The sequence below is a fragment of the Scyliorhinus canicula genome, chromosome 4 (assembly GCF_902713615.1).
Source record: "Scyliorhinus canicula chromosome 4, sScyCan1.1, whole genome shotgun sequence".
NCBI lineage: Eukaryota > Metazoa > Chordata > Chondrichthyes > Carcharhiniformes > Scyliorhinidae > Scyliorhinus > Scyliorhinus canicula.
In genome coordinates, this window is record NC_052149.1 from 73,530,904 (window position 1) to 73,548,263 (window position 17,360).

Sequence of the window (17,360 nt, forward strand, 5' to 3'; positions counted from 1 at the left end):
GTCATACAACACACGCTACGAGAGTAGACACTCCTGACCCCTTTAGTCCACACCGACTGGAAGCCTGCGGATCCAGGACAAAGCAAGAGGCCGTTGTTCCCTGATCTGGTAGTTCCCTTATTCCAGATAAGTATTGGCCTGTTAGTGGTAGAATTAGCCTCGTCTTGTAGTTTTATATGCACAATTAGTAGATAACTGTATTGTAATAAACGTGTCTTGTTTGAACTTACTAACTTGTGTATGGAGTTATTGGTCTGAACTTGAACTTGAAACTTGTGGTGGTATCTTAACGATACCTGACGACTCTAGAACTAAGGAACGAAACAGAGCCAAATTGAGTGTAAAGCATACTCACCCAGAACGAGCAACATCAGGGGCTGGGGACACTGTGGGGGGTGCTCCGGGGCGTGCGAGCCGGCCAAAGGGGGTACACTATTTTGCAGGCCGGGTCCGCTAGCGGCCTCCGCCATGTACCAACGCACAGCCGCTGCAGGCTGCCACCGTGCGCATGCATGGCCAGGGACCCTGCAATTCTCCGGGATGAATCGGCAGCTAGAGTCGGGAACTGAACGCTGCTGGCATGCTAGCCCCCAGCCGAACGAAGGATCGGTGACTCACAATTGGAGAATCCAGTCCTATGTGCCTTATACGTCAAACTGTTATACTGATAAAGTTAAAAATGGCAATAAAATTTATTTTTTTTAAATCGTGGGAAACACCCGGGTAAACGTGCTCGACAGAGGACTCTGTGTGGGTGACAGAGGACCTAAGTGTGGGTGAATTCAGGTCTGGAGCTCACCCAAAAAGCTGACAAGAAACACCCCATCAAACTCGCCCAAAATGATACTTAGGGCTGCATTCTTCCACCCCGCCTGTGTCAAGAACGCCACGGGCAAGCCCAGGACAATGGAGAAGTCCATTGACCTCGGGCGGGATTCTCCGGTCGCCTGGCAGATGCGGCAGCAGAATCATGCCCTTTGTCATTTTTTGGGAGAATCGCACTCACAATGTTCCAGGAACGCACACTCGCTCTGCCATTTTCAAAAAGGTTTTAAAGTAAACCTTTTAGCTGTCCAAAGGGACCCTTTGGTGGTCATTTGCAACAGGCAATGAAGGTGTCCTGTGACCATTCTTCAACCTACAACCACCCACACAGCAAATTTCCCCATCAGAGGAGGAGGTGCTAAAACCAAATACACAAAACAACCTAAGGGCGGAATGGTCGCACAATAGTTAGCACTGTTGTTCACGGACCCAGGGTCCCAGGTTCGCTCCCTTTGGGTCACGATCTGTAAGGAGTCTGCATGTTCTCCCCGTGTCTGCGAGGGTTTCCTCCTGGTGCTCCAGTTTCCTCTCACAAATCCCAAAAGACGTGCTTGTTAGATGAATTGGACGTCTGAATTCTCCCTCTGTTTACCCGAATAGGCGCCTGGGCAATTTTCACCGTAACTTCATTGCAATGTTAATGTAAGCCTACTTGTGACAATAATAAAGATTATTATTAAAACCTTGGAAATCAGTCAGGATCATGAACCTATCCGAGAACTGGTGGAACTCTCACGCCAGCAAAGATGCAATGCGATTCCAGTTGGGAAAATTTCAGATCTTATTTCCTTCAAAAGGATATGTTGAGTATTGTCTACCATCTTAGGAAATTCTGAATGAGTAGAATTACAGCAGGATAAGATGAAGCATCAAACAAGAGAAGTAGGAATGACATTGAAATCCTGTTGAATACATAGCAAGGCTAGCATTACAGAATCAGCACATGCATTGAGAAATATATCTGGTTCAAACCCTAAAACCTGTCTAAAACTTCCAAAATAAACCAGGAGAATATTTCTAGAACAAGAAGTCCTTTTTTAAAACAAAAACTTTTCATCCTAAAATATTAAGTTGCCGATACAATTAGTACGTTTGCCCAGTGGTTAGCACTGTTGTTTCACAGCACTAGGGTCCCAATTTCAATTCTCGGCTTGGGTCACTGTCCGTGTGGAGCCTGCACGTTCTCCCTGTGTCTGCGTGGGTTTCCTCCAGGTGCTCCGGTTTCCTCTCACGAGTGCCCGAAAGACATGCTGTTAGGTGAATTGGACATTCTGAATTCTCCCTCCATGTCTCTGAACTAGGGGCTTTTCACAGTCACTTCATTGCAGTGTTAATGTAACCCTACTTGTGACAATAAAGATTATTATTATATTATAGCTCAAGTTATTTACTTACATCTTCCGCTGTTACTGCCAAGACACTTCTACTTTTTTTCATTGTGAGAATGATTGTAATCTATCGATCCAGCAGCTGTATTTCAGAGAAGCCGAGAGCCAGTTCCATGTATCTCCTATGTCAGAGTACAACAAACATATTAGAACCGCATGGCTGCAGTCAGAAACATAAAGACTTGTAACATGTCAATGCTGACTCTGAAGTAAGTACAAAGAAAACAAATCACCCTCAGCTATTTTAAAGTGCAAGGGAAAATATTTGACATTGTTCAATAATTGGGAACCAAGAAATAAATAAATAATTAAAGCTGAAGCATTCTAGTCACAAAATACAACTGTTTAAACATAAAAACAAACTACCTGAAATAAAAACAAAAGATGCTGGAAAAACTCAACTGATCTGGCAACATCTGTGGAGAGAGACAGAGATAGTGGCAGAATCTTACCATGTTTTTTCAAAGTGTCAGGCTCAGACTGAAAATCGGCTTGTAGCTCTCCATTTGCACAGATCAGTGTTCACCCTAGACCAGTGATCACTCTAGCTCTTGAGCCCCATTAAAGAATTATTGGGTAAGGTTTATGCCGTCAATCTGACGGGGTGGGACCAGATAAAGCCAACACCTGGCTCCACAGAGACCGCGGGCGCCACATTTAAGTGGTTCCCTGAACAGAAATGAACATCAACTCCCATACCCACCAGGTTATTGAGGCCTCCCCGCACTCCCCCCCCCCCCCCCCCCCCCCCCCCGGTCAATCATCAGGGCTCATCCCAACCTTTGCACCAGACGAATATCAGGGGCTCCTCCATCACCATTGCGGAAGTATCGCCAATGTCTCCCCCTGCCCACAGTGTCCGCTCCCCTCACTGCTGCAAGTTCCCCTCTCACTGCCCACTCTCCCACGTTCCCAGCACACAAATAGAATGCCCCCCCCCCCCCCACCAAAATGGGGTCACACAAGGGCCTGCCTCTGGCACTTGCCCCTGACACAGTTTGGCACTGCCAGATTTGTCAGGGGAAATGCCAAGGGGCAGTGTGCCCAGGCATGTCCCCCCCCCCGGGGGCAATACTTACCTTTGTGCCCCCGGAGGGATCCCCTCACTTGACTCCAGTTTTAAAAAGCTTTTGTGAATTGCAGGAGAACCCGAAAAGGGATTTGCACCAGATGCAAAACAGTTTACCAATTCTCCCGGCCCGCTACAGCTGGAGTGATCAGTATCTTGCCCTGATCGCAGCTAATTTGCAATAATATTAATCTCAATAGTGTGATTAAAGTCGAACGCAGCAGCCTCCGGTATTCCGCCCCGTGGGAAGTCATCCGGGTGTGAATCACCACTGATTCTTAAAACTTGGACTCCGAGGGAGAGCAAGGAGGTAAGAAGCCCACTCCACTTACCATCAGGGAGCACAAGGGCACAGCAGTCGCTGTCCAGATGACATGGGGGGCAGGGGCCTCAGGCTTGTCAAGAGGGGGCTAAGTCGAGGGTCTGCCCTGGGATGGGGGTCGTTTTGTGTCTGTGAAGCCTTGAAGCTTACTTTCTTTCATGTTGAACACCCAGAACAGGACAAAGCATATCTGTGACCTGTCTGTCCTAAAATGCTCTCAGGACAGAGCCATGTTGTAGCTTGTTTCTTGGAGAAGCATTTTATTCCCCTTCTAGTTTTCCCTTTGCACTTGTTTTTTACATTCCATTTCATACCCCATTGCCTTTTAGGAGCCTCTTGATTTACAGCTGAAGGCTATCTCAAAGGAAGGATTAACTTTGTTTTCATAGCACTTCATGGTCTGCCCTGGGATGGGGGTTGCTTTGAAATGGTTCCTCTGTTATACACGTGTCTTGCCTGGGTGTTTTGTTTTCCCCACAGAGGATTTATATCTGCTCTGAAGTGCTTCTTCGAAAGGTGTTCAGTCAGAGCAATATTTTTAGACTGGGTCTTTTTCAACCTCTTGATGCGTGCATAGCATGCCTGCATATGGCTTTCCACCATAGAAGCAGCTGGCACCACTCAGACATTGAAGTGCAAGGGTTCCTCAATGAAGACCTTCCCAAAGACCTGGTTGAAATCTCTGGGTAGATGTGATCACCATTCCAGGGAGGGGGGGAGCGTGCTACGCAGAGAACTTTGTATCCCTTGGGTGGTCAGGGACATGGCCACAGTACCTTGGCACTGCTCCAAATACCCTGGCAGTACCAACCTGGCAGTGACAACCAGGTTGTCTGGGGGCAGTGGCAAGGGGCAGAGCATGAAAGGGGGAGCTTTTGGCAAACCCATAGCAACGTGTCATTCATTTGGGGGTGCCATAAACCAGCGAATTCAGGGGAGGGGATTTTTGCCTGTTATTTGGGCGGGGGGGGGGGGGGGTCCTTGCTAGTGATTGGAGGGGGAAGGCAGGCGGAGAGTGGGGGGGTTGGGGCTCTAGGGTTATTTCTGAGATCAGGGAACCCTTTAAAAAAATAACACCCCAATCTCTCTGGTTCCAACCTTGCTGGCTTCTTCAGGTCCCACGGCACGGATTACCCCGGTTTCAAAGACATTGGGCAGGATTCTCTCATCCCAGGCCGGGCCGGAGAATCGTCGGGCCAAGAATGAATCACGCGACGCTGCCCCGATGGCGGTCTGCCAATTCTCCAGAGAGCAGAGAATCGCCACCATTGGTGCCGGCGCGGTCGGCAAGGCGCTGGTCGGGGGCCGCGATTCTCCGCCCGGGATGGGCGTAAAAAAAATCCGAGTTCCGCCAGCGCCGTCCACGTGTGGTCTTACCCGGCGGGTCCTCGGCGTGCATCCATCTGGGGGGGGGGGGGGAGGGGGGGGGCTCCACTGTGGCCTGATCGGGACCTACCGATTGGTGGGCTAGCCTCTCGGTCTGGGGTCTCTGTTGCTCCGCGCTGGCCCGTGTGTTCATAATGTGGCCAAAAAGGTTAATTATCAGCCTGGAAATCCTTCCAATAGCCTGATGTCGTGGTAAGCCATCCCATGCAAGGTAATGGCAAACCGCTGTGTCATTTGCCAAGCATGGCCAATTACCAATCCAATTAAAGCCCATAGATGCCAATGCCCTCTTAGAGCAGGATACCTGGAGGAGGAGGAGGAGGAAGTATTATTGAGCAGAAAATAAATGGATGACATGAAGCCTTTAGTGAGGGTATAAGACACAGATTCACGAGATTGCTGCTCGTCATGAGGAATTAAATACAAAGAAAGATTTGAATTTTTGGGACTCATATTTTTAAAACAGCAGGTTTACAGGCAATATGAAAGGTTTTTGGATTAGGCCTTCATTAGAAGTTTTGTTGCATTTGAAGCTATTCCACCTCTTCTCGAGCAGCATCTACAGGAATTCCTTGGGGTCCATGAACAAGAGCCTTTCATCAATGCAGAAATGGGAAGATGTATGGCATGGCCCAGGTGGTGGGGGTGGGGGTGGGGACGGTAGCGGCAGGGGTAAAAGCTTCTGCCCTGTCCCTGTAGGAGCAGGTTAAGGGATATACAAATCTCTAAATGGCTGAGGCAGCCTGGCATTGGTACGCTCTTCCAGTCTCGCCACTGTCAATGAGATTTTCCATTCCTCGTAACTTTTGCCGCCGAGGAGTTGCCGTTGGCGAGACTGGAAGATCCCACTGGTGGGAACAGCCAGAAAACTTCGGCCAACAAATGGGGCAGCACGGTAGCATAGTGGGTAGCACAGTTTCTTCACAGCTCCAGGGACCCAGGTTCGATTTGCGGCTTGGGTCACTGTCTATGTGGAGTCTGCACGTTCTCCCGTGTGTGCGTGGGTTTCCTCCGGGTGCTCCGGTTTCCTCCCACAGTCCAAAGATGTGCGGGTTAGGTGGACTGGCAATGCTAAATTGCCCTTAGTGTCCAAAAAGGTTAATTGGGGTTACTGGGATAAGGGGGTGGGGTGGAGGCAGTGTGTGCTTGAGTGGGGTGCTCTTTCCAAGGGCCAGTGCAGACTTGATGGGCCGAATGGCCTCCTTCTGCACTGTAAATTCTATGATTCTATGAACAAGTTAATATGTTGGGTGGGATTTTCCGCCTCCCCTGCGTATTTTGCAGCAACGGTGGCGACTCGCCATTGGCTGGCAGCAGGATTTAAAGATCGCAATGTTGTCAACGGGATTTCCCGTTTTCCGCACCCTCCACCACCGGGGAAACAGCAACAGCATGCCACTGTTGGTGCGACCGGAAGATCCCAGCAGTCGGAACAGCCAGAAAATCTTGCCCATTGGTGTAAGGTTTATCAATGCATTGAATTAGAGACTTCCTGCTTTGCTTATCTATGTTTTTTAAATCTATAAACAAATGTGGCCAATTTAGTTTGTAAGCATTAACCTAACAGTCTGCTAGTTTCTGCCTGGTCTTTTGTTTAGTTGCCAGTGCCAATTACTCCTGAATTAGAAACAAATTCATGAGACATTCATTTAAACTTGTTATGTTTCTTAAAGGAATGCTAGAAGTCGTTCAGCAGTTGAAGGATGGTTTATTGTGCTCCACAATAAATTACTTTGTTAGCTTTTACTTACAGAATGGCACTTGTAAAGATACTGCTTTTCTATGCTCTGCAACTAGGCCTAACCACTTGCAGCCCTGAGATCAACTTCCGTCCTGTCCTGCTCCCCTGCCTCTCCAGCCAAAGTGAGCAAGGGCGGGCCTTCGGCGTCACTCTTATATGTCCCCGTGCTGCCCTCTGGTGGTACTTCCATTTCCCATCAGCCCCTTCTGTACACACTCAGGCGAGGATTACTACATCCCCCTTTTTCACTTTTTTTTTAGTTGCAGAGCTGTAACTAAACACAAATTCAAACACAGTTACGTTTATATACAAAGACAAGGCAGAGCAATGATATTGTCAGTCCATGTTCATAAGTTCAGACGGTTGGGTGCACGTCTGATCCGGGTAGACCTCCTGAGTGGGCATGGAGATCCAGAGTCTTTTACGTCCATTTGGACACCTGCTGCTGGAGTTCCAGGATGTTGCATGACAGCGTGCTGCAGACCTAGTGTTGGAAATACCTGTCGACGAGGTGTAACTTTTAGAAGGTCTCGGCGATTTCGTCAAAACAGTGCTCCATCGTCAGACTGCACAACGTAGGATCGTGGTGATATTTGGCGGAGAACCGTCGCCATTTTAGACCAGCCCCCAGCCGGGTGTCGCAACCTCACCGTATCGTTGATTGCCAACGGATGCAGTACTTTTGCCTGCTGGTCATAGTGCTGCTTTTGCACTTGACGTTGGTGACGCATCTTATCCAGGACAGGCGAGTGATCGAGATTGGTGAATTGTAGTGCCGGTAATGTTGTCCGCACATCTCTGTTGAAGAGCATTTGAGCCAGTGATAGTCCAGAGCTCAAAGGTGACGAACGGTATGACAAGAGGGGCAAGTGTATGTCGGACTTTGAGTCCGCAGCCTTGCTGATGAGTTGTTTGATAATGTGAACACCTTTCTCCACCCTGCCATTCGATTGCGGAAAGTGTGGACTCGACGTTACATGCTTGAAGTTGTAGTGCTTGGCGAAGTCCATCCACTCCCAGCTGGCAAAGCAAGGACCATTGTCGGACATGCCCGTCCGTGGGATGCCATGCCTGGAGAAGGTTTCTTTGCAGGCCTTGATGACTGATGCCGCTGTGAGATCCGGGAGTTTCAGTACTTCCGGAAAGTTGGAGTAGTAGTCGATGAGCAGAACATAGTTGCAGCCCATGGCATGGAACAAGTTAATGCCAACTTTGTCCCACGGTGACGTGGCCATCTCATGCTGCTGCAGTGGCTCCTTGCATTGTGCCGGTTGATGTCTTTGACACGTGTCACAGGTGAGCACAATGTTCGTTATGTCCTCGTTTATCCCTGGCCAGTAAACGGATTGTCGTGCTCTCCTTTTGCACTTTTCGGCACCAAGGTGCCCCTCGTGAATCCTGCGGAGCATGTCCGCCCGGAGCGCCAGTGGGATGACGATTCTGTCATTCCGCAGTATTATGCCATCCACCACGGACAGTTCAGTCCTGACGTTTTGGAACTGTGGGCACCACCCATTTGGCCAGCCATTCTGAAGGTTGTGTATGACTTGAAAGAGGGTGGCGTCCTCCTGTGTCGTCTGACGAATTTACTGCAGCCTCTCGTCCGTTGCTGGGAGTGTCTCCTTGCACCACTGTGCATGAGCTTCCACATCATTGATGGAAGCCAGTGGCGGGTTGTCAGCGTCCATGGCTTGTGCTAATGTGTCAGCTATTACAAGGTCCTTCCCAGGGGTGTAGACCAGCGTGAAGTCGTACCTCCGCAACTTCATCATCATACGTTGTAGGCGCGGTGTCATATCATTTAGATCTTTGTCGATGGTGTTTACCAGCGGCCTATGATCAGTTTCCACGAGAAACGTGGGGAGACCGTACACATAGTGGTGGAATTTGGTCACGCCTGTGATCAGCCCTAGGCACTCCTTCTCTATCTGTGCGTACCTGCACTCTGTGGCGGTCACCGCTCGTGAAGCGTAAGCCACTGGGACCCAGTCCGACTGGTCATTCTGTTGCAGTAGCACCGCACCAATTCCACATTGACTGGCGTCAGTGGAGATCTTTGTAGGTTTTGCCGGGTCAAAAAATGCGAACGTTGGAGCTGCCATCAATTGGTGTCTCAGATCATCCCATTCATCTTGTTGATGTTGGGTCCAGGCAAACTCCGTGTCCTTCCTTATCACTTTCCTTAACGCCGTCGTCTGTGCTGCTAGGTTCGGTATGAATTTGCCGAGGAAGTTGATGAATCCCAGGAATCTTAGCACCGCTTTCTTGTCATGTGGTCTCTGCATGCTCTGAATTGCGGCGATCTTCTCAGCGTCCGGCTTCACCCCGTGCTCTGATATTGTGTCGCCCAGGAAGGTCAGAGAGGACCGTGCAAAGGTGCACTTGGCCCGGTTGAGCTTCAGTCCAAAGTGGTGGATCCTTTGGAAGACTTGCTTCAACCTCGCAATGTGGTCTTCCTCTGTCGTTGACCATATTATGATGTCATCCACATAGACACGGACGCCTTCAATGCCTTCTATCATCTGCTCCATTATTCTGTGAAATATTTCGGATGCAGATATAATGCCAAAGGGCATCCGATTATAACAGTACCTTCCAAACGGCGTATTGAAGGTGCACAGCAGGCGGCTGGACTCATCGAGCTGCATTTGCCAGAAGCCCTGTGAGGCATAAAGCTTGGTAAATATGCAAGCTTGTGCCATTTCGCTCGTTATCTCCTCTCGCTTGGGGATAGGGTAGTGTTCCCTGCAAATGTTCTTGTTCAAGTCTTTGGGATCTAAACAGATCCTGAGTTAACCAGATGGCTTCTTAACACACACCAGCGAGCTGACCCAGTCAGTCGGCTGTGTGACTCGTGAGATAATGCCTTGAGATTGGAGACGTTGAAGTTCAGCTTTTAGCTTGTCCCGCAATGGAGCCGGCATCCTCCGTGGGGCATGAATGACAGGTATGGCAACCTTTTTGAGCAGGATTTTGTATTTGTAGGGTAGCGTACCCATGCCAGAGAAGACGTTGGGGTACTCGCTGAGTAGCAGCTGTATGTCATCGGCAATGCGTGATGAGTCAGCCGCGTGCATGAAGATCCTTTGAATTAGCCGCATATCCTTGCAGGCTTGAGCACCTAGCAGTGAGGATCTTTTGTCATCTACAATTTCAAATCGTAGTCCTGTTGTGACTGTCTTGTTGGCAACTTGTAGGTGGCAGGATCCCTTTGAGGTGATCTGGTTTCCGTTGTAATCAGTTAACTTGCATGCGGCAGGTAACATCTCATGCGTCCCTGGGACGGATGCGATATCTTTGCTCGTCATCAAGTTTGCGGACGCTCCAGTGTCCAGCTTGAACGTGATGGGGAAGTCATTGAATTGCACCGTAGCACTCCATTTGCTTGTGGAGTCGATGGCATGCACGTGTCGAGGCTTTGTTGTCAGCTCCTGTGGTTCCGCTGTGGCGTTTATGATTCCAATGCCGTACGTGTTCTCCCAGGGGTGGAATTCTTCATGGTCGGAGAAATTGTCTTCGGGTGCCGGAGTGTCCATTACATCAACTGTGCGTACTTTAAAGTCTCCATGCCTTTGCATTGTGGAGTAATATTTGGCTGTGGACTGACATTGGAAGGCAAAATGGTTCATTTTGGAGCACTTTCTGCACCTTTTTCCTTGTGCAGGACATTGCCCTTTTAAATGGGCGGAGCCGCAGAGATGACACGTCATGACGTCATGCGTATGTTGTGTTCGCGCATGCGCAGCGCGACTTTCAGTCCGGGGCCGGTATTGCGAGGAGTGCGCATGCGCATACCGAGTACTTCCGTGGTCGCGTCTTTCGGGATGGCGCGCATGCGCAGACGGGCCGGCGACCAGAAGAGAGGGCCCGTGAAGAGAGGTCACCATTTTCACATCTGCCTCGTGGTGAGTTTTTTCCAAGGTATGTTTGTCAAACAGCTCCAGTAACTGCTGCTTTTTCTGCTCCTGTAGTAAGCATTTATCTATGGTGGTTTTCAGTGTTAAGTCATTTTGCAGCATTAATGATTCTTTTAGATTTCCATCGGCAAGACCATAGATTAATTGATCTCTGATGATTGAGTCTGTTAAATCACCGTCGTTGCAACATTGTGCTAGCAAGCGCAGATCTGTTACAAAGTGGGAGATAGTCTCCCCGTTTTTTTAGAATCTGTTACGCAGGTTGAATCTTTCAATGATTTCATTAGATTGTGATTTACAGTGGTCATCTAATTTTGCCACTATCACTTGATACTTGGTTTTATCTTCAGTATCAGCATACGTAAAAGAGTTATAAATGTCTATCGCCTGCTGGCCTGCCGTTGAGAGTATAAGTCCAATTTTTCTGTCATCGGTGGCTGCATTTAAGTCCTGAGCTGACATGTATAGCTGAAACTGCTGTTTAAACATTTTCCAGTTGCTATTTAAATTACCTGTAGTTCTCATCATCCCTGGATGTAGCGTCTGATCCATTGCTTCAGAAGGTCGTCTGGAGTCGAGAGGCTGCAAAGTCTTCCACGGTCGGGCGGCCGGCCTGTTGCTTTTGCTGGTTGCGTTGGTTCTTTCTGTTCAAAGAAGCCACTCATGTACAATGTTCTGTTTCTGAAAAGAATGCTAGAAGTCGTTCAGCTCCACAATAAATTTCTTCGTTAGCTTTTACTTACAGAATGGCACTTGTAAAGATACTGCTTTTCTATGCTCTGCAACTAGGCCTAACCACTTGCAGCCCTGAGCTCAACTTCCGTCCTGTCCTGCTCCCCTGCCTCTCCAGCCAAAGTGAGCGAGGGCGGGCCATCGCCGTCACTCTTATATGTCCCCATGCTGCCCCCTGGTGGTACTTCCATTTCCCATCAGCCCCTTCTGTACACACTCAGGCGAGGATCACTACAAAACTGTTGGACAGTCAAGAGACTGAAGCAAGCAGTTTCTCTACCTATCTGTTGCTCTCTAACCAAGGCCGGGATTCTCCAAAATCGTGGCAAAGTGTTGACGCCGGTGTAAACACTGGAGTGTTTCATGCCGGCATCAACGAGCCTCTTGGCCCAGCGATTCTGCAACCCACAGGCGGCCAGCATGGAGCCGGCATGCTTCACGCAGCTCCAGCTGCCGATATGGGCCACGGATCCGCGCATGCACGTGGCGGCCGTCCGTGGGTCTGCGGCGGCCGTTTTCGCACCAACCAGGCGCAACATGGTGGAGCCCCACAGCGGCCTGGCGCGGAAGAAGATAGCCCTCCCCCCCAAAATGCACGTGTCCATCAATCGGTGGCCTCTGATCGCGGGCCTGGCTGTCGTGGACACCCCCCCCCAACCCCCCCCGGAGTTTGATTCCCCCCCCCCCCCTCTCCAGGACGGCCCCTGCAGCCGCGACGCCGACTCAGCGGGAACTCAGCCGGTCGACCGCGGAGAATCGCCACAGGGGCCTCTTTCAACGGCCCTCGGCGACGGACCCGATCACGGGCATTCCTCGCCCCTGCGCCGATCGCGATTTCGGCGCGGAGGCTCGGAGAATCCCACCCCAGATGTTACAGTCTTCAACCAGAATTGCCTTTTTAAAAGCTGCACTCTAATTTCCACTTACCATAGAAGATTGGTTTGAAATTTTAAAAAATACATATTTTAAGCCAAACATGAATCAGAACAAATGGAAAATAAATTTATTGTGAAATCTCTCTCCTGTCCAATGGTGGGTCTTTTCATTGACCAAAAATCAATACAGCTCACTCCATGGAAACCTGGGAAAATCCAGTTAATCATAGAATGATAAGATTTTACAGCACAGAAGGGGACCATTTGGTCCACAGGGCTTTGAGCAATTCTTTGTAAGAGCTATTCAATGAGTCTCATTCAGCTGTTCTTTCCCACAGCTCTTAAAAGTGTTCCCCTCAGTGGATGTAGTCAGTTCCCCATTGAAGTAATTATTAATTCCACTTTTACCACTTTTTCAGAATATGGAGGTCACAAGTTACTGCATTACTTTCTTCTTATTCATTCCACCTATGTTTCTTTCGTCCATTACCTTTAAATCAGCCTCCTCTGATAACTGACTCTTCTGCCACTGCAAAGTTTCTCCTCATTATATCAAACCCTTTCATGATTTTGAACATAACATTTCCTCTTCACCTTACCTATTCAAAAGAACAACTCTAGTTTATCTATTCGAAATGAAAATGAAAATCACTTATTGTAGGCTTCAATGAAGTTACTGTGTAAAGCCCCTAGTTGCCACATTCCGGCGCCTGTCCGGGGAGGCTGGTACAGCTGGTCCATGTAACTGCAGCCGGATTCTCCTTTAGAACATAGAACATAGAAAAATACAGAACAGAACAGGCCCTTCGGCCCACGATGTTGTGCCGAAACTTGTCCTAGATTAATCATAGATTATCATAGAATTTAAAGTGCAGAAGGAAGCCATTCGGCCCATCGAGTCTGCACCGGCTCTTGGAAAGAGCACCCTACCCAAGGTCAACACCTCCACCCTATCCCCATGACCCAGTAACCCCACCCAACACTAAGGGCAATTTTGGACACTAAGGGCGATTTATCAATTTATTTCCTGAGTGTTCACACCGGGATAGGATTCACGGAGTTCTATAAGACTCTAGCACCACAGCTGGACCGATTCAATGACCGTTGAGGAGCTAGCACCAGCACCACGTGGAACACAATGGATTCCACTGAGAAACAATGCCGGATTCACAGGGTCTGGGATTGGCACTCAGGAGCTGACAAGCTGCAGCCGCAAATACAAACTTCACTCCCCACACACACCATCCCAGCCAACAAGATGACAGCAAGACCCACGACCCCAAGGTTCACCAAGGCAGAACTGGAGATCCTGCTAGACGCCGTGAAGGAGATACGGGTGACCCTGTACCCCAGGGTGGGAGGGATTCTGCCAGCCACCGCCATTCGCCGGGCCTGGATGTAGATGGCAAAGGTGATCAGCGCCATGGGCAACACCATCTGGACCAGCCAGCTGTGCCGGAAGTCACCGGGCTGGAGATCAGCATTCGGTGAGTAAGTGAGACCCCGCTGAGTTGTGGCTTCCCATGGTACATCTGTCACCGTCTCCCACCACCTGCGCAACCACCACCACTCCCACACCTCCTCACTTCACACCACCCCCACACCAACCACCAGCCCGACACCTCCCTTCCCCCTCCCAAACACTCCCCCACCACCCCTACCACCCCCACTCTATCCTTGGCCCACAATGCGTCTTGTCTGTCTTGTAGGAGCTGCTGGTGATGGGGAGGGCCTTTTTGTTGTCCCCCACCCCCCCCCCATCCCAGCCACAAGCAAAACCTCAGATGCTGACCAACAACGAGGACGGGATGCAACCCACATACTGAGACGCCTCTGAGTTCAAGTCTGGGGATGGCACTGATTTCCCATCACAGCTTCAGCATCCCAGATATAGTCACCTCAGTTCGGCATGTTCATGAAGAGGCACCGGATCACTATCTGGTGCACACCACACACATGCTCCGTTACTGCAGGTGGGGGTAGGAACTCCCAAGTGGGCAGATGGTCGGAGTGCAGGCCAATCCCAGGGACCGGCTGCCATCCAGTTGGGTTTCAGGTTTCTGGAACAGATGGTCCCATCGCTTGTGGATATGCAGTTGCAGAGCCAGGGACAACGTCAGGTGTGCTGGCGAGCATCCAGCACCGGCAGGTGTAGTTGGAGGAGTCCAACCACATGCAGGAGCAGGAGGTGGTGTTGCCCATGCGTGCCACCCAGGCCAACACTACCTGCGTGGCATCCACTGTGGAGGCCTTGGGGACCACATTGGATAGCCCCTGTCGCCGAAGAGCGAACACCCCAGCCAGGGCTCAAAGAGGCCAGAAACCAACGAGTGGGCCACGATGTAGGCGTCATGCACACTACCCGGGTATCAGGCGCAGACGTGCATTATGCGCAGCTGATGGTCACACACCAGCTGCACATTAATCAAGTGGGACCCTTTCAGTTTGTGAAGATTGGCCTGTCATCTGCAGGTGGTCATAGTGCAACATGCATGCTGATCATTACCTTGATCCAGGGCATCTCAGCAATTGTGGCAAACCGCGCTGCCCGGGCATCCTGGTGGGCTCAGTCCATATTGAAATGGATGTGCCGCGCGGGCATATAGAGCCTCTGTGGCGGCGCCGATGCACCTGTGCACCGAGCTCTGCGAGATTCCGGGCAGGTCTCCACTTGGCGCCTTGAAGGACCCCATGGCATCGACGTTCAGGGAAACCGTCACCTTGACAGCCACCGGGAGCGGGTGTCCTCCTCCAATCCACCGCGGTGTCAGGCCACCATAATCCGGCACAAATGTTGCATCGTTCCCCTGCTCAACTAGAGTCTTTAATGGCATTTCCGGTCCAGCAGATCCTCAAATGATGGGCTCTGCTGGTACATGCAAGGCCTCTTGGGGTGACTCCTTTGCATCTGCTCTTCCTCTGCCTGTTGGACGGCCGGCTCCCCATCCTCACCGGCTGCCTCCTGTTCCTCTGGGGCAGACTCCGTGACTGTGGTATCCTCCTTGAGCAGCTCCAGTTCGTACAGCGGCAATGCATCCGCCAAGGCTGCGGCGACGAGGAGGAATGCCACCATGACTGGCTGAATTCCAATATCCATTGTCTGAAGGGATGGAAGGCCGACATCTTAGCATGGTGCGTATCCCTGTGCCCAACCAGGTCCACCAGTCTACATGGTCGCCCAGGTTGGCACTGCAGACCCTGCCCCCTCATGACCTCCCCCGCCCCGCCACCCAATTTCCGCACAAATGGCCGCATTAGTGCCTGGCACCCTGGGGCCTCTGGTCCTGGTGCACGTCTTTGCTGCCAGGGATACCATCAGCTGGCGCTGCCCATGCCAGCACTACACTCTGCGGCCCCCAACCGGCACCCACTTACTGGACTACTGTGCGCGTTGCCCTTGGGCAGGCCACCTGCTGCCCTGCTGGTAGGTGCCGGCCGGTTGTGGGGTGGGGACTATGATGGCAGAGACTAGGGTGCAGGGATGAGGGGGCTGAGGTGCAGGCATGGTGGGGTGTGGGGGCACACATATGGCAGGTGGCACTCTGCAGGGTCAGTGGGGTGCGCAGCTTAATGGCTGCCTTGGCCCACCAGTCCAGTGGGTCACTCCCCCCCCATCCCTCCCCCTCCCCTTCCAATCCAGAATAGTCAGTGGCAGGTCTGGCAGCCTGATATGCCATCAATAAACGCACGACGAGTGATGAATGTAACTGAGGCTTTAATACATTAAACAGCAAGCCTCCTGGTCACTGATCCCGAACTGGATCGGAGGCGGAGACTAGCCACCTTTATACATGAGCCGAGGGGAGGAGCCACAGGCGGAGCCAGCCGGGGCAAGCCCAGGCATGTAACAACACAATACAATGCAATACAGTGGTTTACCACGCAGCCCACAGTCACCACGGCGCTGGTTTCGTGATTTTTAAAAGCACAAATGAACCTTGCAGTCGAGAATTCGTCCCAGTGGAGGCGGAGAATCGTGGATAACCCGGAGAATACTGGGTCAGACCTGCTAATGATATGCAAATGCCATTTACTTTACGCGTGGAGTGGAATGCATTGAGGCCACTGTCGAGGCACCGGAGAATTGCAATTTGGCGTGAACCCAGCTTGCCACAATTTTGTCATTAGAACCGATTCTCCGCCCAATCGCCTTTCCCGATTTAGGCGTCAGCCGACGTTGAATCCCGCCCCGATCTTCCATTTCTGGTACCATTATCGTAAATGTCCTCTGCACCTTCTCTAATGCCTTAAGATCCTTTCTAAAGTGCAGTGCCTGTTCAATTGGTCACTCTTCTCCAGCGGGGACCTGACAACTATTTTAACATTGTCCCATTTATCAAAATAAATCACCTCTCCTATATCTATTAAATTTCATCTGCCATTTATCTTCCCCTTTCAGCAGAGTATCTATGTCCTGGAATCGGTTACACCTTCCAGCATTGTTTGCTACATTTCCAAATTTTGAGACATCTGTAAACTTTACAATGATGTCTTGAATATACCCAATTCCATGCTATCATCATGTATAAAAGCTATGCCATTCTTTTAATCATGTCTTGAGCTTTACTTTTGAAGATTAAATAATTAGCAATTACAGTTTTTCAGAAAGCATTTTGATTAAATTATGAAGATGGCCAAATTATGCAATTACAAAGTGATAAATTTATAGAGGATTGGTTGTTTCTTTTACAAATGGGGACGTAACATTTTTATCTCCAGTATAAATAAGAGAGGAAATGTATAATAAGACATACAAGTCTTGACTTTAACTCAGAAACACATGGGTGAGCATTAGGTTTCCCCGAGTTCATTGGAATGAGGCCCTGGTCATTTTAACTCTTAGGCCTTATAAGTTGCTTCCAGCTCAAGTGTAAGAATTATGAAAAATCAAGGACCCTCTGATCCACCTAGTCTGTTGTCAGAACTGTATGCTGCGTGTACCACTTTCCCATCCCACCCAAAATCATGTGATCTCGTGTTTCTGTGTGCAATTGTTAGCGCATCACTCATACAATCATAGAATTTATAGTGCAGAAGGAGACCATTCGGTCCATCGAGTTTGCAGCAGCTCTTGCAAAGAGCACTCTACTTCAGCCCACACCTCC

At 50.1% G+C, this 17,360-nt stretch overlaps 1 protein-coding gene across 1 annotated transcript in view; it reads right to left on the minus strand.

Moving 5' to 3' along the window:
* The window catches only part of pde4ba (phosphodiesterase 4B, cAMP-specific a), a 1,084,249-nt gene that overhangs the window by 867,995 nt on the left and 198,894 nt on the right, over nt 1-17,360 (minus strand). Inside the window, exon 2 of the mRNA XM_038794458.1 lies at nt 2,221-2,335. Coding sequence (XP_038650386.1) covers nt 2,221-2,262 — 42 coding nt within the window. The 5' untranslated portion in view covers nt 2,263-2,335. The remainder of the gene's footprint in view (nt 1-2,220; nt 2,336-17,360) is intronic.